This window comes from Mesoplodon densirostris, chromosome 1, assembly GCF_025265405.1.
Source record: "Mesoplodon densirostris isolate mMesDen1 chromosome 1, mMesDen1 primary haplotype, whole genome shotgun sequence".
Classification (NCBI taxonomy): domain Eukaryota; kingdom Metazoa; phylum Chordata; class Mammalia; order Artiodactyla; family Ziphiidae; genus Mesoplodon; species Mesoplodon densirostris.
In genome coordinates, this window is record NC_082661.1 from 230288552 (window position 1) to 230313433 (window position 24882).

General features: G+C 39.8%; 1 protein-coding gene and 1 non-coding gene across 3 annotated transcripts in view; one reads left to right on the forward strand and one right to left on the reverse strand.

Annotated features, from left to right (window-relative positions):
* The first annotated feature begins 2536 nt into the window (after positions 1 to 2536).
* Positions 2537 to 24882, forward strand: part of EDNRA (endothelin receptor type A) — a 62198-nt gene continuing 39852 nt past the window's right edge. For both annotated transcript variants that reach the window (XM_060116091.1, XM_060116099.1), the window contains exons 1-2: positions 2537 to 2623; positions 6739 to 7225. In XM_060116091.1, coding sequence (XP_059972074.1) covers positions 6806 to 7225 — 420 coding nt within the window. In that variant the 5' untranslated portion in view covers positions 2537 to 2623; positions 6739 to 6805. The remainder of the gene's footprint in view (positions 2624 to 6738; positions 7226 to 24882) is intronic.
* LOC132501336 (U6 spliceosomal RNA) lies at positions 12374 to 12480 on the reverse strand. Its single transcript, XR_009534222.1, has one exon. It is a non-coding gene; the product is annotated as a U6 spliceosomal RNA (small nuclear RNA).

Sequence of the window (24882 nt, forward strand, 5' to 3'; positions counted from 1 at the left end):
CAAAGGCACATATAAAAGCTATTAATTATTCTGGCTGACTCTTCAACGTGAGGAAGCTGTAGATAGAACAGATTAATGCACAGGGTAATACCCAGCCCATTGGACTAGGTGACTATTAAGGTCCCTTTCAACAGTGGTATTCTGTGGATCTCTTTGATAGTATTACAAAATGCCCCTCACATCCTCTGACACGCCTTGCATTGACAGGTGAAGTCTGTATCCCCTCACCTTGAATCTAGGATCTGTGACTGCTTCACTAATAGAATTCGCAGAAGTGACACTATATCAGTTTCTAGGCCCAGACTTTAAGAAACTGGCAGCTACCATTTCCTGTCTCTTGGGACACTCCTTCTTGGAACCCAGCCACCATGCTGTGAGGAAACATAAACCACTTTGTAGGGAGACACACATAGAGAAAACCCAACACTCATTACCAAGAAAGCAAACTATCTTGGAAGTGGAGCCTCCAGGCCCAGCAAAGATGACGAGCTGTTCCAGCCAAGTCCCGCCCAAATTGCAGATTGATGACTAAGGTATGTTGTTTTAAACCACTACCATTTTAGGGTGATTTTCTTTAGCTGCAGCTGATAATCAGAACAGTCTGTAATATAATGTGACTCCAAACTCACATTTCCACAATATGCCTCATACCAACAATGCATTGAAGGACTCCCGGGGTGCAAGGCCTTCTCTAAGGAGCCCTTGATTATATTTTTCCATAGAATGTTTTATTTTTATTCTTTTCTTGATATTGAACATTTACTCAGGTTATTAAATATTGTCTCATATTGTGATTTTATCAAGGTGTAGTTAATTTACAATATTATATAAGTTAGAGGTGTACAACATAGTGATTCACAATTTTTAAAGGTTATACTCCATTTAAAGTTATTATAAAATACTGGCTATATTCCCTGCTATATAATATATAAATACTGCTATATACTATATCCTTGTAGCTTATTTATTTTATACATAGTAGTTTATACTTAATCCCCTACCTCTATCTTGTCCCTCCCCTCTTCCCTCTCCCCACTGGTAAGCACTAGTTTGTTCCCTATTTCTGTGTGTTTCCTTTTTGTTATAGTCAGTAGGTTTTTTTTATTTTTTAGCTTCTACATATAAGTGATTACCTACAGTATTTGTCTTTCTCTGTCTGACTTATTTCATTAAGCATAATACCCTCCAAGTCCATCCATGTTGCAAATGGCAAATTTTTGTTCTTTTTTATGGCTGAGTAGTATTCCATAATATATATATATATATATATATATATATATATATATATATATATATATATATATATATATATATATACCACATTTTCTTTATCCATTCATCTACTGATGGACACTTGGGTTGCTTCCATATATTGGTGACTGTAAGTAACACTGCTATGAACACTGGGGTGCATGTATCTTTTCGAATTAGTGTTTTCAGTTTTCTTCAGATATATACGCAGGAGTGCGATTGCTGGATCATATGGTAGTTCTATTTTTTCGTTTTCTGAGGAACCTCCATACTGTTTTCCACAGTGGCTGAACCAATTTACATTCCCACCGACAATGTACAAGGGTTTCCTTTTCAAGGGGCCTTGATTTTTTCTCACCTGTCACAGGCAATGGCCTTTGTCCCTCATCTCCTCTCCCACGACCCCATTTAGGATAAACTCTCTATGGTATAGACATGTTGAAACCCACCTTCTGCAGCATCTGCATCCTCCCTGTTTGGATTTCTTGAGGAATCATAGGTTTCTCGGAGCCACAGACTGGACCCATCCACAATCTCTCCAGGGGCTCCTGCTTTGCCCTGGGCCAGTACTAGGTAGGCCTGGGATGCTGGCTTCAAGGGACAAGATAGAAACAAAACGTCCTTGATCCAGTAAACTGCTGTCCACGTTGGCTCTTTTACTTTCTATAAGCTTAAGAGGGAACGTACAAGACGAGCAAAGGGGCAGGGAACGCAGAGCAGAAACCACGCTCTCGGATCCTGACTCTGCAGTCTCTCCCTCCAGATCAAGTCTGCCTGCACTTACTGGGAAAGGAACGTTTTCTCTGCAAGGCCTTCCTCAGTTCTGAGTCTTGTCTGTTAAACTACCCTCCTCCTCGATCCCCGTCCCCTCACCACCACTTTCATTTCAGGAAGGAAATAGTTAAAACGACTCCTAGCCTTCAGGGCCTGGGAGGGGGCGGCAGCCTAGTGCTTTATAGTGGCTGCATCCCTGGAGGGCTGGAAGGTTTGGACATTCTTGCCGCCCTAGAGTGGAGTAGAAGGTCTGGGAGCTTTGGGAGAAGGGGAGGACAGACGGGAGGCGTGTTCCTCCGAGTTTTCCTTTTCTTACGAGCCCTCGTGCGCGCGCACAGTCATCCCTTTGGTCTGGCGATTGCGGACGGGAGGTGGAGACGCTCCATCCCACCGGGTGGCCGGAGGCGGGCGGCTCGGGGAGGACCTCCCCAGAGAAGCCGTGCCCAGGAAGTTTTGCGAAGCGGAGGCAGCGGTGCAGCCGGGGCCCCTGCCGCGCCGGAGCCCGGGACACTCGCCACCCACCCTCGCCGTCTCGGCTTCCTCTCGCCCAGGCGCCGCGCGCGGACCAGGCAGCCGTCCGCTCCCGCCGAGCTCCACGGTCGGTGCAACTCTTTTCCTTTAGGGGTCCCGAGCTGGGTAAGGGAGACGCCGGCGGGCCCTTCGGTCGGGAGGAGAGGCTAGCCGGGAGCGTTGTAGCCCGGCGCCTGCACCTCCTGCACCAGGGCTGGCATCACCTGCCAGAGGGCGCGAGGCGGCGCGGGCGCTTTTCCTGGGCGGGGTGCGCTCCGGGCACGTTGGGGGTTTGGGAAACTGATCCAAAGCGCCTCAGCCTCCCCAGGCGGGCGTCGGATTTTTAGTCAAAAGAAAACCAGCAGTTCTCCCCGGGTCTCCCTTTCCCCGAGGCTTGAGAGAACTTTGTGGAACCTCACTCCCTTGTTGTTGGCTCAAGAGCCTACTTGTGAAGTTGCCCCGCAGCCTGCTTCTCGCCCCGCACGCCCGGGGCATGCCAAGGGTAGCCAAGGGCACTGGGTGTGAGGAACAGATGTGTCTGGAAAAACCCCAGGGCAACTAGTTTGGAAACCTGCCCGCGGAGGTCTGGGCGTTTTGTTCTGTGCCCTCCTTTCATGGACACTTGTTGCCCTTCACGTGCCGAGAACAAGGGCTGTTTCCCCATAATCAGCCTCCGTTTACACCATCCTAATGGCGTTCCGGGGTAGACCTGACGGCGGAGGGGGGTGGGCTGGGCGGCAAATAAAGTCAGGCGTTGGCCGTCAGGAGAGTTACTAATTTCTTACCCACCGAGCTTCGAAGTTCCTAGTTTATTTGGTTTCTTTCTCCTCTTGTAGATATTTATGACTCCTCCCATTCCCTCTGTTTTGTGTTAAGTAATTGAGAAACACCTTGGCAGTCATTTCATGTAAATTACCTGCTCTAACCTATTGCCTTGTGGGTAAGGTCGGAATTTCCAAATTGCTAATTACGAGGGAACTTTGATCCCGGGAGTCTGAGATGTTAAACTGTTAAAGCACAAAGGATTCAGTCCTCTTGCTTAATAATAGCTTTTTTAAAATACATTTATTTATTTTATTTATTTATTTTTGGCTGTATTGGGTCTTTGTTGCTGTGCACAAGTGGGTGGGGGGCTACTTTCACTGTGGTGCAGGCTTCTCATTGCGGTGGCTTCTCTGGTTGCAGAGCACGGGCTCTAGGCACGCAGGCTTCAGTAGTTGCAGCACGCAGGCTCAATAGTTGTGGCTCGTGGGCTCTAGAGCACAGGCTCAGTAGTTGCAGTGCACGGGCTTAGTTGCTCTGCAGCATGTGGGATCCCGGACCAGGGCTCGAACGGGTGTCCCCAGCATTGGCAGGCGGATTCTCAACCACTGCGCCACCAGGGAAGCCCTTAACGGTAGCTTTTGAACTCCAGCAAATCCTTAGACCCCAAATATGAAGAACGCTGAATCTATAAACCATGTCCTTCAGGTCTGAACCTGAGGTGCTTCACTAGAGCTATGACTGATTATGACTGATGATCTGAAGCACAGCGTGACTTAGAGAAATAAGCTACAGACTCATCCTTGGAGGAACATGCATTTGAAAGGGTTTTTTCCTTTGGTTTTGTATTTTTCACCCAATGATGACATGGCAGCCACGTGCCTTTGCCAGGTATCCCTTAGTTCTGCAGCTTCATATGTGAAAGAGATGTCTTCAGAAATGATTTCTGTGGTGGCATCACTGTTGGAGGAGAAAGAAAGTGGTTTTCATGGTAGCTGGCACACACTTTGATAAGAACCCACAGATTTGATAAGACTTCTCAGCTCCTGCGGTAATCAGCTCACCAAGCAAACCAATGTGCTGACATTCAAACACAAGTGGTACTTTTGTGAGTGGTGTCAACCCACCATAGATAGCCAGGTCAGTTCACGACATAGCCTCCTAGCAGACTCTGATGGGCAAAGAGCCATTCCATTTCTGGAAAAGGCCTTCTCTCTTTTACTGTTAAGAAAACTCTTTCTGAAGGTTCATTCCTATTGGGCAACTGGGAGGCTTTAGTCATTAAGGATTTAGTGAAATCCTTCACAAAATACTGAAGGATTTCTTTTTTCCCATCTCTGATCTGAAGGGGAGGATGACGATATGCTTTGTTCTTAGACTTCTGGTCTCCACGGCGGAATGGAAATAGCAGCGTTTCGTAGGTCTATCAACATTTGGTCAAATACCCCAAACTGTAAGCAGCAGGAAAAAAAAAAAAAAAACCTGCAAACTACTTATAATTAAGTCTAGGCAGAACTGTATGCCCAGTATGCCCCTAGCTTAGAAAAATTGATATTTTAAGACTTGACTGAGTCAAGTCTTACGAGCAAAGTAGAGTGAGGTGTTTTACCTGTCCTGCCACTTCTTGGCCACAAAAATGTGACAACTTCTTCAAGGCTCAGTTTCCTCATGATATTGTCCCTGCCTACCTAGAGTTGTAAAGCTCAAGTCAGACAACAAATACTGTATATAATAGATTACTACTCTACGTAAAATGTTATTATTAATTCAGGTTCCTGGGGGGAAATCTCTGGGGAAGGCAGAAGTATGCAGTATTTGCACCTTATATTTATTTTAGACCTTCTGTACAACTTGAATAAATCTCATTTCATCCATATATCGACTAAGCCCTAAACTTTGTTGATAACCAAGATAACTGTCAAAATTCCTAAAAGTTCATATCAAAATTCATATCAACCATGAATAGACTCAAAAGGACACAATTCTTAAAACTTAAATTGTGACCTGGGTGTATTCATCATACACACACACTACATCATAAATGAGCTTATGGCCTTCATTTAAAGATTCACAAAAATTCACAGAAAATATACAAAATATTAAAATGGGAAGAGCCATTTTTATTTACCTTTAATTGTTGTGTTACCACCAACCTCCCTCATTTTCCCAGCATCTTTTCTTCAAGTAGAAACCTAGACTTCCTGAACAAGAAGGACCACTTGCTCTCTGCAAGTGACTAAAACAAAACAAAACAAAACAATGAAACGGTCTTTTGAAAATATCTAACCAACCTCCAAAGTCTATTGCTTCTTCAAAACGCTGGAAACATTGTTAAAACACTTTAGATGCTAAGAAGTCATGAGAATGAGAGACGGTTCAGTCTAGTGGTTAAGAGCTCAGGCTCAAAGTCAGACTAACCTGCCTTTGAATCACAGCGGCACCACACCAGCTATGGCCTTGACAAGGTACTTGACCTTGTGTTTCCCTGTGTTTATAATGGAACCATGTATCTGCTTCAGAGGGTCATTGTACGGATTACAGGTCATCACGCATGTGAAGTGCTCAGCACAGTGACTGGTCATAATCAATGTAGCTATAAAGGATGTTTAAAGGATGTATAAAGGATGTTTGGAAAACCAAATAGTATGCCTGGCCTGAGAAAGTCTATTACTCCTAGTTTCATTCATTGGCAAATATCCTGATAATAATTTCTGACAAATGGAAAAGCAGAAAAACTCTTGTCAGAAGATGTTGATTGTACACAGTAATCATCCAAGTTTTCAATAAAATAAATATTTTGTCTTTATCAACTATCTCAATTTTAAATGACTAAGATTGTTAAATGTATTGATGGTGTTAATCAGAGTTCTGTTTTTAAATGAACATTTCATAACACTTCAAATGGCTACCTGAGCTGCATGTTATTCTCATGTTCATTATTCGCCATTGGCAAAACAACACACATGTTGGAATACTGAATTGTTAATTATAGAATTTGGTGATTTTATACCTTAATACTACATAACTTTCACTCAGCATATAATGTCTTTTCTCTTCCATTAATAACTAAAATATTGTTATCTCAACTCGTGAAGATTTTTTGTAATTCAGGCTATCAGCCTAGGTGTAATGTAACTTCTTCTCTACTACTTGAAGGAAAAACTACCATGTCCTCATATTATAATCTAGATGTAATTATAGCTATGGACAAAAGCGAGAGAGACAGAGACAGAGGCAGGATACAGAGATGAAACTTGCCCTAGTAGAGCTTTGATCTTTTCTTCTTTTGTTCTTCCATGGGGTAACCTGACACAGATATATCTTATCTAATTACCAGATACATCCTGCTTCTTTAATTGAAGCAGTAATTGTCATTGACTACAGTCTTATTGGCAGCTAGATTTTGTAACCAAAATTATTTTTTCTCTTTTCTCTTTTCAGGTAGAAAAAAAAATAAAAGGGTGTCAAAGCAAAAGAATAAGAGACCTTACCTCAAATTTGCATCAAGATGGAAACCTTTTGCCTCAGGGTGTTGTTTGGGTTGGCGCTGGTTGGATGTGTCATCAGTGATAATCCTGAGAGCTACAGCACAAATCTAAGCACCCATGTGGACGATTTCACCACTTTTCGTGGGACAGAACTCAGCTTCATGGTTACCACACATAGACCCACGAATTTGGCCCTCCCCAACAATGGCTCAATGCACAACTATTGCCCACAGCAGACTAAGATTACTTCAGCTTTCAAATACATTAACACTGTGATATCGTGTACTATTTTCATCGTGGGAATGGTGGGGAATGCAACCCTGCTCAGGATCATTTACCAGAACAAGTGCATGAGGAATGGCCCCAACGCACTGATAGCCAGCCTTGCCCTCGGAGACCTTATCTATGTGGTCATTGATCTCCCTATCAATGTATTTAAGGTAGGAAGTAACCACAAATGCATTTGCAGGTTGGAACATATGCTCTGATTCCACAGTTGAGAGAGGTGCTGAAGACTTTTCTGTCCTTTGGAATTTCAGTCTGTGTTTTTACTGAGAGCCATTTCTGCTCTCTTAAAACTGGGTGACATTTGAAATTTTTATTGTTTGTTAAATGTGACACTGATTTTCTAACTTAATTGTTAACAAAATAGTATTTCAGGGATGACTCTTCAAAGTCATGGTCTTGCATGAATAGGATTCTCATGCCAGCCGTGAGCTTACTGGGTAGATGGGCAATCTGGGGAAGATCACTGGATTTTTCTGACATTCCATTTCCAGGGTAGGACCTGCTGAGCCCAAAAAGTACTTAAAATAAATTTATCTTCACTTTCGGTTACCTTTTCAATGTGATGCTATTCGGAAGCCCGATATCCATAGTATAGCTTGAAATGAGAAGGGCTTATTTTATTTTGACTGTTTGGATGATTGAAGACAAAGGTCATGCTGGCTTCCGCAGTTAGGGCAACTTAGGGATATCGGGTGCACAAGATGGCAGGCCAGTGGTGACCTCACTGAGCAGCATTACTAAAAGCATCAGTTTACTGTTGCCCCCCGCATTGCTTCAGCGTACATTCATGGAGCACCTACTGTGTGCCTGCTGCAGAGCTAGGCAACAAGGGTCCAAGGACAATCAAAGTTAGAGCCTGAGTGGGAGAGGAAGAGAACTCACCCACTGTTGGTGTGATCACCTTGCTCTAGGGACTAGTTAGTACCAAAACAACTAAAGCCAAAAGGAATTAGTTATTCCATATTTGGTCTAGTGGTTGTGTGGGGGAAATTGCTGCAAGAATTCAAGTGAGCTAAAATTCAAATGAAATTTCATCATCTGTGTCAGATGTTTTAGAATGTCTTTATTCCTAGCACAGGGAAAGCACTTTCCTCAACCTTTAGTTTTTTGTCTTCTATATATTATCTGTAGAAACAAAACTATTCTGAGCAAGAATATTCTGAAATATGACTTGAAATGGAAAGTTTGTCAGTTGAAAACATGATAAGTTTTAAGTGAAATAGTAGCATCTTGGCTTCAAATAGATACACTCCAACTGTGGTGAAATGATACTAGCCTACCAGAAAAAGCAGTGGTCTAACCATAAAGATGAAAACAATGATGAAAAATTTGAATATTACAAGGAAAAATCATCTCAAAATTACTCCAATACACTGTTTGCAAAATTGGGGAAATTAGACAACAAATAAAAATTTAAGGGACTTCCCTGGCGGTCCAGTGGTTAAGATTCCACCTTCCAGTGCAGGCCAGTGGTGACCTCGGGGGGCATGATTTTAATCCCTGGTCGGTGAACTAAGATCCCACATGCCACGCAGTATGGCCAAAAATTTTTAAAAAAGAAAAAATTTTTAAATCACATACCATCTCTTTCCACAGAAGAGCATGAATACATGTGTTTTCTATTTGAACTCAAAGCAGGATTTCAGAAACAAATTAGGAGGCAAAATTGAAAATATGTAAATAATTTTAAATATTTAGCATATGCTACAGAACTTTTTTTCTTTTCAAAAGTTTTTGATTTTCTCTTAGTGAAATATTACACATACTCAACATGACTTCCTCGGGACATCTCTCTTTAATAAGAGATTTGAAAATGTTGACATGACTCATTCACAATCATGGTGTGGAGTATTAAACATTGATTGTTCACACTTACACAACTAGTTAACCAACCCATTATGGCTCAGGAAAATAACATAACCATCTCTGATTAATAATTCCCATTTGACCATGTGCAAAAGCAGCTTTTGACATAACCATATCTGCTGAGAAGGTGACTTGCTTATCTCTTTGAGGCGCTACCTGCTATTCATGAGACTAAACTTCATTTCTATTCCGTAGCAACGTTTTAAGTCAGATCATCTGAAATATCTCCAAATTCGGTGAAAATTCCAATAAAACTTTGTTTTACATTCATACAGCAATGGACAAAAACTGACACTTCCTTATTTGACCTTATGATTCTTCCATCTTGGGAATCCAATACTTTATATACCTTTTTGTAGTTCTCAACAATGTGGACAGTTTGATGTGTTTTTTCATAGCAGGAGTACATTTGTATAATTCCTGTTTTTCTAAAACTCACGTAATGAGTCCTTTAACCAACATTAATTTTAGAAAGTAAACCTTTGGGGTTAAAGAAAGAAATACTCTTTAGTCATTTCAATCTTCTTCCAGAGGAAAAGAGAAAAGCATTGGAGCGAACAGAAAAGCCTCACAATATTTGAGCGTTATTTCTACTTCCTCCTGGCAGTCCATTCCTCTAGGTTAGGAAACCATAAGATGTTACTGTTTCTCTGACTTCTGCCCGGGAGAGTCAAGAGAAATCCTTCTAAGCAATGTGTGCTCTAGGTCCTCATGCCTTTTCTACACAGCTGCCTCCTGCTCTAAGAGTCTGATGCTTTGGAGTCTCATATATCAGACCTGTGGATTCCTGACCATGTCAAGCTACCTCTGCACTGCAGGGCAAAGTAGTAGCCATCCAGTCTCAGTTTACCATTATGTTTAGGTACTGATGAAAAATGCATAGACTTGAAGAACATTCTATTAAAGGGATGCATGAAGCTTCTTTATCTCCCCTATTATTAGAATTAGGTTGAAAGAAGAATGGTTTAAAGGATCTGCTATGTTCGTCAAAGAAAGATAAGTTTTCAAATCACACAGGTCGTTGTGTTTAACAATTCTATCAATTGCCTTTAGACTCAGTTTTAAGGTGTCCCCAGAGGGAGAACGTTGCACTGAGCTAGGTTAGAGTCAGAGTGAGTGAAAGTAGTATGAAGATTGAATCTTGGGGCAAGTGAGACTTGCTGATTAGACTGTAGTTATATGACAAGAAAAAGGAGAGCACATGATAAAGTGTTCTTTCTACTCACATTTTATTATCTTTCTCTCACTTTGAAAGAGTTGTACTGAAACTGTTTGATATATTGATATGCTGTAAAACACAACTGAAAATCAATGCAGCAAGTATATCAGACGGCTAGGCTGTTTCTGTTCTGTCATAATCCCATGCAGCTAGTGCTGGGTAGCTTTGGATCGTCTGTGGGCATGGAAGAGGGGTTCACTACACATCTGAATTTCCAAGTTTCCTAGTTGATCTCTAGAGCTTCAGGATTTCTTCTGCCAGGTTGTACTGGACTTTGCTTGTACTTATCGAGTGCTGCTCTGCTCAGAAACCCCCAAGAGCTCCTGCTTCTTACTGGTTCCTAACACGCATGTGCAGCTCTTGTCCAAATGTCATCACTACCCCTAAGTAACATTCTCTGCACTAAATGTCATTCTCAGAGAGGCTGGATATAGTCGCCGAATTGCTGCTGCTGAAGCATGTACAGATCCTAAATTAAAAAATGAATTAGGTCTGGAGTTATATACATTTCATAGAGAAGAAATAACCCAGAAAGTGGAGAGAAATTCCTCTAGCCCTTGCTTACACTCGTGCACATGCACACACACACACATACATACATACACTACTTGGTGATAAAAATCGGACAGTCTGAGACAATAAAATGTAAAACAGAAGGAACCAAAAGATGCAAATAAATGCCAATTACCTTCTTGGTTTTCAAATGGCAATGTTAAAGAAACGGTATTATTTATCAAAGGCTTACTCTAATTTGGAATTGTGCAAAAAACATATCATTAATTTCATGAGCAGACTGACAAAACCAGGAGAGAGGAAAGAAAAGGAGTTAGTAGACCCTTTCAAATGTTCACACTTGTAACCTAAACTGATGATGGATTCAATTTGTCAAGAAATTACACTATCTGATATCCTGAATTTTCAAGGAATGCAAAAAGTTACGCAAGTAGATTAATCTGTATATAAAATATTTACTTTCATTACAATGGCAAAGTAATTAAAGCATTGTATCTGTGTTTAGAATCCGAAAATGCCCCCCAGTGACTAAATGCCAATATAGATTAGAAGTATAGAATTTAATAATCATATTCTTTAATGAGTTATTTATGCCCTAGAGTGTCATCTATAGGGAGATGGGTTTTAATTTTGAATAGAGTGGAAACCCTAAAAGTGATGTTTGTGCATGGGTGGGCCAAAGCTTGGTGTCATGTGCTTTCAAGATAACCGTCACCCAGATGTGCACACGGATATGCCCATAAACCACTGCACCTTAGCCTCTTAAGTAGAAACAGAAGTGTGGAGAAATATATGTAGGAGAGAAGTAGAATGGAGAGGATGAGAATGATGGCCATGGGAAGAGAGAGGCAGTTGAGTCCAATGACTTGACATAGAAATGTCAGCACAGCAGGGAGTTGGAACCAGTGACATCATAGATAATACTGTAGATGAATAATGTCTCCACTTAGTGTGTGGAGTAAAGCAGATCTCTGAGAACAAATGAAGAAGCCAGTGATACATCCAGTAATCAGCTGTTGACTACTTAAGTCCACTCTAAGCAACCACCTCTTCCTGAGGACAATGATGAAAAATAAACAAAATTTCTGTATGAAATTATCAGGAATATTTTGCAATGAAAAGCCAAGATTCCCAATATGTTGCTCTGGCAGAGGATCTGAGCAATGTGGAAACCAGAGACATTCACACAAAGCCAGTTTATCTCCATATTCACACAGCCTTTGACATCTTGTGCAATTGGGATCCATCCTGTTGGGGCAGCCATACAAAAGTTGCTTCTTGACACATCAAGAAACACATATAGATGTTGTGATAAACACATATCACAACATATAAGTTGTATGCCTCAAATATAGTAGCTGTTCAATTAATGTTTTTTGATATGATTAAAATTAACTTCTTTTTTTTAATTGAAGTAGAGTTGATTTACAATGTTGTGTTAGTTTCTGGTGTAGAGCAAAGTGATTCATTTATATATATATATTCTTTTTCATATTCTTTTCCATTATAGGTTATTACAGGATATTGAATATAGTTCCCTGTGCTATACAATAGAACCTTGTTTATCTCATTCTGTATATAATAGTTTGCATCTGCTAACCCCAAACTCCCGTTGCATCCCTCCGCCACTCACCCTCCCCATTGGCAACCACAAGTCTGTTCTCTATGTCTGTGAGTCTGTTTCTGTTTCATAGATAAGTAAAAAATATGGGAACACTTCACAGATTTGCATGTCATCCTTGCCCAGGAGCCATGCTAATCTTCTCTGTATCATTCCAATTTTAGTATATGTGCTCCTGAAGGGAGCACTAAAATATACTTGTAATCAAATTTTTCTGAGACCTTCAAATTAAAATATTGATGATGATGATGATGTTGATTTGTCAGAGGGATTCTTCGTTTACAGACAAGGCACAGGGTATTATCTGTGGTCTGCACATACTACTCTCCCAAGCTGATCCAATTACACACCGTTGCATATGTGATAGATGTTTGCCTTTTACTCACCATCAAGCAAATAAAAACAGGCCTTTCTCAGGTATTCCAGTAATAGCGCTATAATCGTAAAATTAGGTATAGAAACTGTATTCCCTGAATTTTAAGAGAGAAAATGTGTCCCTTCACCAAGCTCTCTGTCCCTTGAAGGTACATTGCACTCCAGCTCACCATGTCTTGTTAGATAGCTCTGACCCTACCTCATCTCCAGGCACCTCTCTCTTCATGTTTTTCATCTACCCCTCTTCACTCCAGCTAACCAAGAGTACCAAGATGATCTTTCCACCTTGAATATTTTCCCTCATGCCTTCTCTGGCTTATTCCACTTTATTCTCCAGATCTCAGCTGAAGCATCTCTTTGTCTGGCAAGTATCCCTAACATAGACTAGGTCAGTGCCTTTCTCATGTGCTCCCATGACACCCTCTAGTAACCCCCTAAGAGCATCTAACACACGCTCTGTTGTCCCTGCCAATTCGCTTGCCTGTCTGCCCCACTAGACTGCAAGTCCCCTGAGGCACACTGCCATGATCCTCATTTATCATTGTATCTCCACATCCAGCACTGTGCCCAGCTTTCAAAATATTTGATGCATGAGCAAAATACTCATTTTGCTCAAATACTCTATTTGCCTCTGTAAGAATGTTTTTCTCCCATGCAATTCCAGATCTAAAGGCAGACTTGCTTTTTGAATTCACTGAACTCTACTTTTTTCCTGCAAACCAGGGATGTCTCAGGGTCCATAAATCTGTGAAAAATCTGTCAACCTAGAGTGACACATAACAGGATTGTTTTCCCCTTGTCCCTTTGTCTTTAGAAGTCAAGAGTTCTTGTTCTATGGTTCCGGAATTATATTGTTTAATTTCCTCTCTCTCCAGTACATATAACCAATTGAAGAGTCACTTTTCAAGATTTCTGTGCAATATGCATTCTTTGAGCATAGTTGTAATTGTGGTTTTGATTGAAATATTAAACCTACAAGTGATTTGGAATATCAAAATGAACATTCAGGGCTTCCCTGGTGGCGCAGTGGTTGAGAGTCCGCCTGCCGATGCAGGGGACACGGGTTCGTGCCCCGGTCCGGGAAGATCCCACATGCCGCGGAGCGGCTGGGCCCCTGAGCCATGGCTGCTGAGCCTGCGCGTCTGGAGCCTGTGCTCTGCAACGGGAGAGGCCACAACAGTGAGAGGTCCGCGTATCGCAAAAAAAAAAAAAACACATAAAAAAAAAGAACATTCATATCACAAAAGATTTTAGTTACTAATTTAGAGAACAGGAAATATGTTGATTTTCTAGCATGGCTAAAACACAAGCACATTGCAAAAGTTCATTATGCTAACCAGCTGACTTACGGATATATGTACATATAAAATAACAGTGATACATTTATTACCCAACTTGCTGTTTGTTATAAGGAAGTTGCTGTCTGGAAAGGCTTCAGAACCCTCTCCAACTCTACCTCCCCTTCTGACTTTTCGTTTCCTGTGTCTGGGAACCTCATTGCTTTCTCTCATGGTCCTGTTAAGTAATTATTCTCATGTGAGGTTACTGGGCTAACCCTCAGCATTTGGTTCACAGCACAGTTATTCCCGTTTCAGTGATGGGGGATGGAAACCATCCGTAACTGCAAGATCGTTCCCATGGCTGAGGAGGGAGAGATGGATTCAGTCCCCTTCTCATTAGGAAGGTGTTGGGCTGTATAAAGCATCGTGGCTGAAGATATTCCTCCATCAGATCACAGAAGAGGTTGCTGTATTCTAAACTTCACTTAAATAGTGATGCATAAATGTTTTACTTTTGAGAAAAGAATTTTCACATATACACTGTGTGTGTGTGTGTGTGTGTGTGTAATGTTGCAGTAATTCCAGCACTCTGTGCAGTAAAAGCAGATGTCCTGGCTATTTTATTCTGAAATATTTCTATAGTGTCTTTATCTTTTGAGTTGCTAGCACGTGAGTGTTATTTTTTTATTATCATACAAAGTTTATACAGTTCGTGTAAAGCGTGTGTGAACTGAAATGAAAGAGGTATGAAGTTTACTGTCTCTGAAGTTGATTTGAAGACTAGAGTGGTTAGATAAGGAATGTTCTAAGAAATTCTGTCAAAATAAATTTGATATACAGCCAGAAATTCTACAACTGCTTTCTGGAGCTACCGTATTCTCTTGAGAGCTAGAGTAACTGCTTTCTATAGCTACAGTTTTATTTTTAACTAGGTCTAGTTTTTCTTGGAAAAACTTTCCTTCATTATAAAGTTAATAGTTGAAATTAAACTCAATAATAGAACTGAACTATCATTCAATGTTAATATTTGATAGCCTTATTTTTAAATTTGAACATCAAAGATTTTACAAAACCACATGCTCTAAAATATTTATTTAAATTTGGAAGGTTTGAAATCCCCAGTGTTCCTGAACTCAAGAAGAAAAATCAAGTGTGCCCTCAGATTTAATACCATTTTTGTGGATGTGCAAATTTAGAGGTTGCTTTGTATAATTTAAACTTCTCTAAAAGTTTCATCCACGTTTTTTGCCATCATGACTTACTTGGAGACTAGGATAGATAACAGAATTTACTCAAATCATGCTTCTCATAACACTTATCTTAAACACGGGAGTCCTGTTATTGGGTTGGCCAAAAAGTTCATTTTGGTTTTTCATAACATCTCACGGAAAAACCCAACTGAACTTTTTGGCCAACCCAATATTTTTTAGATCAAATTTTATACTAGAAAATAATGTGGATGGGCAACTGATTGGCCATTTGGTTACTCTGTTACATCAGGTCTCTCTTCTCTGAATGTTCTTCATTTATTCATTCATAAATATTTATTGAGCTCCTACTATATACCAGTTACTGGGGAAATAACAGTGAAGAAAAGCAATCATCCTTGTCTTCGTGGAGTTTGCATTCTAGTAGAAGAACAAGACAACAGGCAAGTTAATAAGTAAATATATAGTATGTGAGATAACTGCTAAGGAGAAAAGTAAAATAGGGAAGAGAAATAAAAGAAGAGGAAGAGGGTATTCATCTTAGTGTGAGTGGCTGAAGAAGAACTCAATACAAGGTGACCTTGAATAAAAACTAGAACTTAAAAGGAGCAAACCATGCCACTATCCAAAGTGAGAGCATCCAGCCAGAGGAAATGGCAAGTGCAAAGGCCCAGAGGCAGGAATGTGCCTGGAGGGTTAAAGGAGCAGCAAGGAAACCATGGTGGTTGAGTGGGAGGAAGAGAATAGTAACAGATGAGATCACAGGGATACTGGGGTAGGGCAGGTGATAGGGAGAAACAGATAACGTGGGGCCTAACAATAGATGACCATATAATTTATTGTCCAAACCAAGATGCTTTGAGAGTGAAAGTAGACACTATCAATAATTGCATCTGGACAATAGGCATAAACCAATATTCCTGGAATAAATAGGAAGCGTGGTCACCCTATGTATACACCTTTATAAAGCCTTTAGCCTTTTTCTCTGAGTGAGATAGGAAGCTTTAGAAGGTTATGAGCAGGACTTCCCTGGTGGCGCAGTGGTTAAGAATCCACCTGCCAATGCAGGGGACACAGGTTTGAGCCCTGGTCTGGGAAGATCCCACATGCCGCGGAGCAGCTAAGCCTGTGTGCCACAACTACTGAGTCTGCGCTCTAGAGCCCGCGAGCCACAACTACTGAGCGCGCGTGCCACAACTACTGAGCCCACGTGCCTAGAGCCCGTGCTCCGCAACAAGAAGCCACCACAATGAGAAGCCCATGCACTGCAATGAAGAGTAGCACCCACTCGCCACAACTAGAGAAAGCCCGTGCGCAGCAATGAAGACCCAAAGCAGCCAAAAATAAATAAATTAATTTTTTTTAAAAAGGAGGGTTATGGGGAGATGAGTGACATGATCTGGTTTACATTTTAACAAAACATTCTGGCTACTGTGCTGAGAAGCATTTCCTGAATCGATGAAGGAAAAATATGCAGTCTTAAAGTATGTTATGTATACCAACTTATAACATGACCTAAAGCCTAATTACTGTTTACTCTGTACCAAGCTAACTCATTTGATACTCACAGTAAACTTATCCTATATGACTGTTGCCTGAAAATGAATAAACTGAGGCATGGTGTTTAAGGAATGTCCTCAAGGCTACACAGTTAGCGAGTTGCAGAGCCAGGATTTGGATCCAGTCTGATCCCAGAGGCCATGCTGTTAGCTAAGCTGCCACACTGCTTCTCTTCCATATGCCTCATAAGGCAAACTTGATAGTCATCCAGATGTCCTCCTTAGTACAGAAATATATTTTCAAAGACTGTGTTCAAAAATAGTCATCCCCTTTTCTCTCCTGCATTAAACCCAATACTTCTTTAGTTGCTTATTTAAGACAGAAGTGACACACTATAAAGGAAGATGTGTATGAAACAGAGGTTGCTCTCCAGAATAGCATTCATGTTGTAAGTCTTGCAGATTGCATGGGAACATCTGTCAAACAGATTTTTGTATTCCATACTCATTGTCATGTTGGTGAGATCAACTGACGGAAGGGAGCCAGAAAATAAAATTTTTTAAAAATGAAAAGAAATGTTAAGTTCTTTGATGGACTGATTGCCTAGACATATACATCTGCTTATCTTCTCAGAGGAACACTTTATGCCAAACTGGTGTCTCATCCAGTTATCATTGGAAAGGCTAGGTAATTTGTGGCATGAGATAGAAAAGTGAGTGTTTATGGCTATCCCAAGGTTTCGGTTGGGGTACAAACATCTGGTTTTATTGATAAAACTAAATGTTGCATTTCTAGATCTTCCACCTTAGGAGTTGACCAGATGCATAGGAATTAAAAGGGTAATGTGAAAGCATAATGGATGACATTTGGGAATATGTCTCAAATGATATTTAAAAAGAAGCAAGAAATAAAATACCTGGGAATAAACTTAACCAAGGAGGTGAAAGACCTATACTCTGAAAACTATAAAACACTGATGAAGGAAACTTAAGATGATACAAAGAAAGGGAAAGATACCCCATGCTCTTGGATTGGAAGAATTAATATTGTTAAAATGGCCATACTACCCAAAGCGGTCTACAGATTTAATGTAATCCCTATCTAAATACTCATGAAATTTCTCACAGAAGTAGGACAAATAATTCTAAAATTTATATGGAACCACAAAAGACCCTGAATTGCCCAAAAAATCTTGAGAAAAAAGAGCAAAGCTGGAGGTATCACCCTCCCTGACTGCAGACTATACTACTGTACAAAGCTACAGTAATCAAAACAGTATGGTACTGGCACAAAACCAGACATACAGATCAATGGAACAGGATAGAGCACCCAGAAATAAAAACACACACATATTCAGTCAATTAATCTTTGACAAAGGAGGAGGCAAGGGTATAAAGTGGGAAAAAGACAGTCTCTTCAATAAGTGGTGCTGAGAAAACTGGGGAGTTATTAATATATGTAAAACCATGAGATTAGGACATTTCCTCACACCATATACAAAAATAAACTCAAAATGGATTAAAGACCTAAATGTAAGACCTGAAACCATAAAACTCCTAGAAGAGAACATAGAATATGCTTTGACATAAATCATGGCAATCTGTTTTTGGATTTATCTCCTAAGGCAAAAGAAATAAAAGCAAAAGTGAATAAATGAGATCAATTAAACTTAAAAGCTTTTGTGCAACAAAGGAAAATATCAGCAAAATGAAAACACAACCTACGAAATGGGACAAAATAGTTGCAAATGATATGACTAACAAGGGGTTAATATTCAAAATATATAAACAGTTTGTACAACTCAATATCAAAAAAATAAACAACCCAGTCAAAAAATGGGCCAAAGACCTGAATAGACACTTTTCCGAAGACAACATACATATGTTAACAGGCACATAAAAAGATATTCAGCTTTGCTAATTATTAGAGAAATGCAAATCAAAACAACAGTGAGATCACCTCACACCTGTCAGAATGGCCATCATCAAAAAGTCTACACATAACAAATACTGGCAAGGATGTGGAGGAAAGGGATCACTTGTGCACTCTTGGTGGGAATGTAAATTGGTGCAGCCACTATGGAAAACAGTATAGAGGTTCCTCAAAAAACTAAAAATAGAACTACCATATGATCCATCCCTGGGTTTATATCTGGAAAAAGTGAAAATACTAATTTGAAAAGATACATGCAACCCCAATGTTCATAGCAGTACTATTTACAATAGCCAAGGTATGGAAGCAGATAAATGGATAAAAAAGATGTTGTAGGGCTTCCCTGGTGACGCAGTGGTTGGGAATCTGCCTGCCAATACAGGGGCCACGGGTTCGGGCCCTGGTCCAGGAGGATCCCACATGCTGCAGAGCAGCTGGGCCCGTGTGCCACAGCTGCTGAGCCTGTGCTCTAGAGCCCACAAGCCTGGAGCCTGTTCTCCACAACGAGAGAGGCTACTGCAGTGGGGGGCCCACGCACCACAACCAAGGGTGGCCTTCACCGTGGCTGGGGAGGGCCCGTGTGCGGCAGCAGAGACCCAATGAAGCCAAAAATAAATAAATAAATAAATACATTTAAATTTAAAAAAATAAATAAAAGATGTTGTATGTATATATACAATGGATTATTACTCAGCAATAAACAAAGAATGAGATTCTGCCATTTGCGTCAACATGGGTGGACCTAGAGAATAGTATGCTTTGTGAAGTAAGTCAGACAGAAAAAGGCAAATACTGTATGATATCACTTATTTGTGGAATCTAAAATATAAAACAAATGAATGTATATAGCAAAACAGAAACAGGCTCACAGATATAGAAAACAAACTAGTGGTCACCAGTGGTTTGGGAGGAGATAGGGGCATTGCATTAAGAGATACAAACTACTATGTATAAAATAGATAAGCAACAAGGATATATTGTATAGCACAGGGAATTATAGCCATTATTTTTTAATAACTTTTAATGGAGTATAATCTATAAAAATACTGAATCACTATGCTGTACACCTTAAACCAATGTAATATTGTAAATTAACTATACTTCAAAAAAATAAAATAAGCTAGAAATCCCCAATTTAAAAAAAAATTTACAATGAAATGGTTTCATTAAATCTGAAGCTATTTGAATAAGGAACTTTACTAACATCCCTAATTTTTTTTTTTTGGCTATGCCACACAGCATGTGGGATCTTAGTCCCCCAACCAGGGGTCGAACCCGTGCCCCCTGCATTGGAAGCGTGGAGTCTTAACCACTGGACCACCAGGAAGTCCCTAATATCCCTAATTTTAAAAGCAAACTATATTGAGCATGTTCAAAATATCCAAAATCATTCCTTTCAAAATATAAAAGGTAATGGGCACACATCTCTTTGCCAAATATTGAATAGCATACTATGCCCCATCCCACATGAGTTTTATGTCAGATAAAGCAATTCTGTAGAATGTCTGTGTATTTTTAAAAATCTGGCCACTGTGAACTTTTAGCTTAGTTTCACAAAACAAAAATGTTTAGAATACTCCAGCGTTTCTCTTTCAAAATGATGTCATGTATGTCACAAGTGCTGTGTTTCTCTGCCTATTTCCTTTGTTTCCACAAATTTGATGTTCTTATAGAAGGTAATTCTATGAAAATTTAGAGTAGTGTTACATCATTTAAAAGCCATAATACTTTGTAAACATTTTCAACATTTTATTGAGGTGTAATATACATGCAAAAAAAAATGTACGTTTAGTGTCAGCTCTATGAATTTTCACCAGATGAACACATCTGTGTAACCAGATCAAGAATCAGAACATTACCTGCACCCAGATGTTCCTCAGTCACTAATTACCCAAACTCCTAAGGCAACCACTTTCCTGACTTCTAACAGCATGAATTTGTTTGCCTACTTTTGTGTTTCATGTAAATGGAACCATATGACATATAATCTTTTCTGTCTGGCTTCCTTTGATCAGCACTATGTTTGTGAGAGTAACCCATGCTGTTGAGTTTAGCTGTAGCTTATTCATTCTCATTATTGTATAGCACTTCACTGTCTGAATATGCCACAATGTGTTTATTCATTCTACTTAGGTAGGCATTTAAATAGTTTCCAATTTTGAGCTCATATGAATAGTGCATCTATGGACATTCTCACATGCATCTTTTTGTGTGCATATATATTCCTGAAAAAAATAAAAATATACAGATATATAAAACTTAACATGTATATATAAATATATATAACACTTAAATATCAACATATATACCTATATACTAAATAAATGCTTTTAATATAAATCTTAATCATGAATACTTAAATATCAACATATATATTTATATACTAAATATATGCTTTTAACATAAATCTGTATCATAATCCTTTTATATTTTGATCAGTAATTTTGGAGAACCACCAAAAGGGCATGGTACAGTACTGGGAACTAGGCAGAATTTCCTAGACGGAATTATTTTCTAAAAGCTCTAAAGGCTTGTGTGGCATATGTCTGAACTTTGTTCATTATAATTCTTCTTGGCCTTTCAAACAAATCTATTATCTGCCTTCATATTGGATAATCCCCAAATCAACTCACACATTTACTAAGTGTCTATAGAAAACACAAAGAAATCTAGGACAGCTGTGCCTCTGACTGGCTTGCATTCTGTGTGAGGATACATATATTCCATCAAGTTAGCCTGAATGCCAGGCGAATTTTATAGTCCAGTGTTCTGTTGAAATTTTTGAGACCATTGAACACAATTTTACTGAAAAAAAATAACATTTTGAATGTAAAACACCTATTAACATTTTCTTTGAAAACAGAAAAACTGTCATCTCTCCTCCTAAAGTAATATATACAGCTAAACCAAAATCAATCAAATTAATCTCAAGAGACACAGAAATAAAATTAGGTTTCAGCATTTTCCATTACTGCTGCAGTAAATGGCCATTTATTTTAAAACTTTAAAACACCCCATGAAACACAGATTAAAAAGCACTGATTTCAGACAGTAAATGTTCTGAGAGTTTAAGTTGGATTGATGAAATTTTCCAGACAATCTCTATGAGGTTATTTTGGTTAAATGACATATTTTGGGATGCCAGTTGCTAGGTAAAACTTGGAGGTTTAGTTGTAATCTGGTTACTACATTATTCTAAGACAAAATGGTAAGGGAGGGTTGTTATAGAAATTTACCAAATTGTAGCATATGAAGACAGATCTAAAAGAAAATCCTTCCTAACATCAACACCAAAATTTGCATTGCAACATCACTAAAAAGAAATTTTACGTATCAAAACCACTGAGTAGATTTTAAATGGAATTCAATGGCGGTCTTACAAGGCCCTGAATACATACTGCCAAGAAGGTATTCAGAACTTTGTGAAATGTGTGAACACTGGGATTTGCAGTCTTATGATTGTGCCTTTAAACTTAGAGGATTTGTTGAAATTTTTCCTGCTTTTTGTTCTGAGGAAATAGTTACCTTCACAGTAATATTTTTATTGGTTTCATGGAGTGACCTTAAAATGCCTCCAGCTCCTGGGTTACCATAAAGTAGGGGAAGTAAATCCAGGGGGGAGTTGTGCACATTAAGGTAATATCCCAGGGCCTAATTTGCAAGCACTGAGTACTCACCACTTCGGCTTGATCCTGTCTGATTCTCTGACCCAGGGGTGGGCAAACTACAGCCATGAGCCAAATCTGGCCCAAAGCCTATTTTTATAAATGAAGTTCTATTGGAGCACAGCCATAACCATTGCTTACATAAATGGTTTTGACAGATACCAGATGGTCTGCAAAGCCCAAAATATTTACTATCTGGCCATTTACAGAAAAAGTTTATCCACTCCTGCGGCATCTCACCCGCTGCCCTGGCCCTGCTTTACTTTTTTTTTTTTTTTTTTTTTTTCTTTTTAAGTTTATTATTTATTTATTTTTGGCTGCCTTGGGTCTTCGTTGCTGTGCTCGGGCTTTCTCTAGTTGCGGCGAGCGGGGGCTACTCTTCGTTGCGGTGCACGGGCTTCTCATTACAGTGGCTTCTCTTGCTGGGGAGCACAAGCTCTAGGCGTGTGGGCTCAGTAGTTGTGGCTCGCAGGTTCTAGAGCACAGGCTCAGTAGTTGTGGTGCACGAGCGTAGTTGTTCCGCGGCATGTGGATCTTCCCGGACCGGGGCTCGAACCTGTGTCCCCTGCATTGGCAAGCGGGATTCTTAACCACTGTGCCACCAGAGAAGTCCCCTGGCCCTGCTTTTCATCCTCGCCTCTCATTCTCCTATATTTTGTCCTATAGGAGGTCAGAGCTCAAGATCTGAGCTTCAAAAATATGAATAAGGCTTCATAACCTTTATTGTTCTTAAGTGGCTTATACCCACAATACCCAAAATAGTAAATGGGCATAATCCCAAGAAATCAAAGTATGTTTCTTTTTTAAAATGGTTTGTGTGGGCCTCCCTGGTGGCGCAGTGGTTGAGAGTCCGCCTGCCGATGCAGGGGATACGGGTTCGTGCCCCGGTCTGGGAGGATCCCATATGCCGCGGAGCGGCTGGGCCCGTGAGCCATGGCCGCTGGGCCTGCGCGTCCGGAGCCTGTGCTCCGCAACGGGAGAGGCCACAACAGTGAGAGGCCCGCATACCGCAAAAAGAAAAAAAAAAAAAAGAAAAAAAAAATGGTTTGTGACTGATCTTGAATAAATCACTTGATCTTTCAAGTCATTATCTTTGTATGAAAAAATAAAGACGGGCCATCTCATGGAATCCCATTAGGCACAGTGACACATAGTAAGTCTGTTCCTGAGGTGACTGCTGACTTAAATGAGACGAACAGCCCAGGGCTACTACCCTCCCTCTGTCTTCTGCATTTATGTTAGCAAACATCTGAACTTGGCCTCCTTGAAGGTCGTAGCAACTGGGTATCCTTGAAACCTGTTGGAAAAAGTCATGCATTTTCTGATCAAAATTGAAGAAGTTTTAAATTCTTTGTCATGTGCTTAGAGACATCCATTACATTGTCTTTCAAGCAATTAATAGCAGCACTGAACCAGGAGGCTAGATCTTTGAGCAGCCATTCATGTTGCAGTTAAACAAGAAAAAGAACAAGGTAAAGATGACATTTCCATTTATTTTAGGGAAATCCCAAACAAAAGGAAAAAAAACAAACAGAGGTACTCCCCGGAGATCTTAAAGATAAAAGGTTTACATACTTGAAATTATTTGATCAGAAAATCACTATATTTTATATTTCTTTGACAGAACAATTAAATTATACAGTCATAACTAAAGATAGATGAATTTTTATCTCTGGGCTATAAAATTCAAGGAATATATATTTGGTAATGGACAGAAAGGCCATGTCATAGACAAAGGGGGAGGTGGGGAAAAATATGAGATAGTCCATGTTCCTTCTTTTTTAACACTATGTGTATGTGTGTATATGATTTTGTGGCACAGGTATTACTTGTATACATCAGACCTTTTAAAATTGTTGGTGAAGGAAGGGGGAGCTACAGGGATGGGAGAAAGAAGACAAAGATGGGTGATGGAGATCCATCCTTGGGACTCTACTTTTAGCCACTCTGTAATTCAGCAGGCACACCCAAGACAGTTCATATATATTTAAGAAAGGGCGGGGGGAAGGGAAGGAAGGAGGAAGGGAGACAGGGAGGGAACCTAGACTCTCAGAATGTGAGGAGTCAACATTTGTAGTTCCAGTTATGTGAACCAGAACTTGGAGCTATTTATAATTTACAGAGACACTAATTCAAATTGGCCCTGCTTGCAGGCTGATATAATAAAGGCAGTCTCTCAGCTGATAGACCCGATCCTACCTCTACTGTGGTTTGGAAATTTGTACTTGTTTGCCATAACTCTGATTAACTCTCATGAAGTGATAAATACTTAGTTTGTGGAAATGGCCCAGAAGAAAAAGCTGGCACTAGAATTGAACATGTCTAATAAAGTATTATTTCTTAGCCAGAAACTTTGGATAATTGAACAACTGGAGAGAAGCAAGTGCCTTAGGGCTTAATATCTGTTATTTGATCACTTTTTAGGTTCTGTGACCCTCAGTGGATCTCCACATTCTGTTTAGACTACCTCTTCTTTGCTAAAGACATACATGGTCCATGACTAATGGTTAAGGTGGTAAATTTTATGTTATGTATACTTTACCACCGTTGAAATTGCTTTAAATCTTAAACTTTGCACTTAAATGAAAATGTAGAAGTATAAAAATTTAGGGACAAAAAGGGAGAAAATC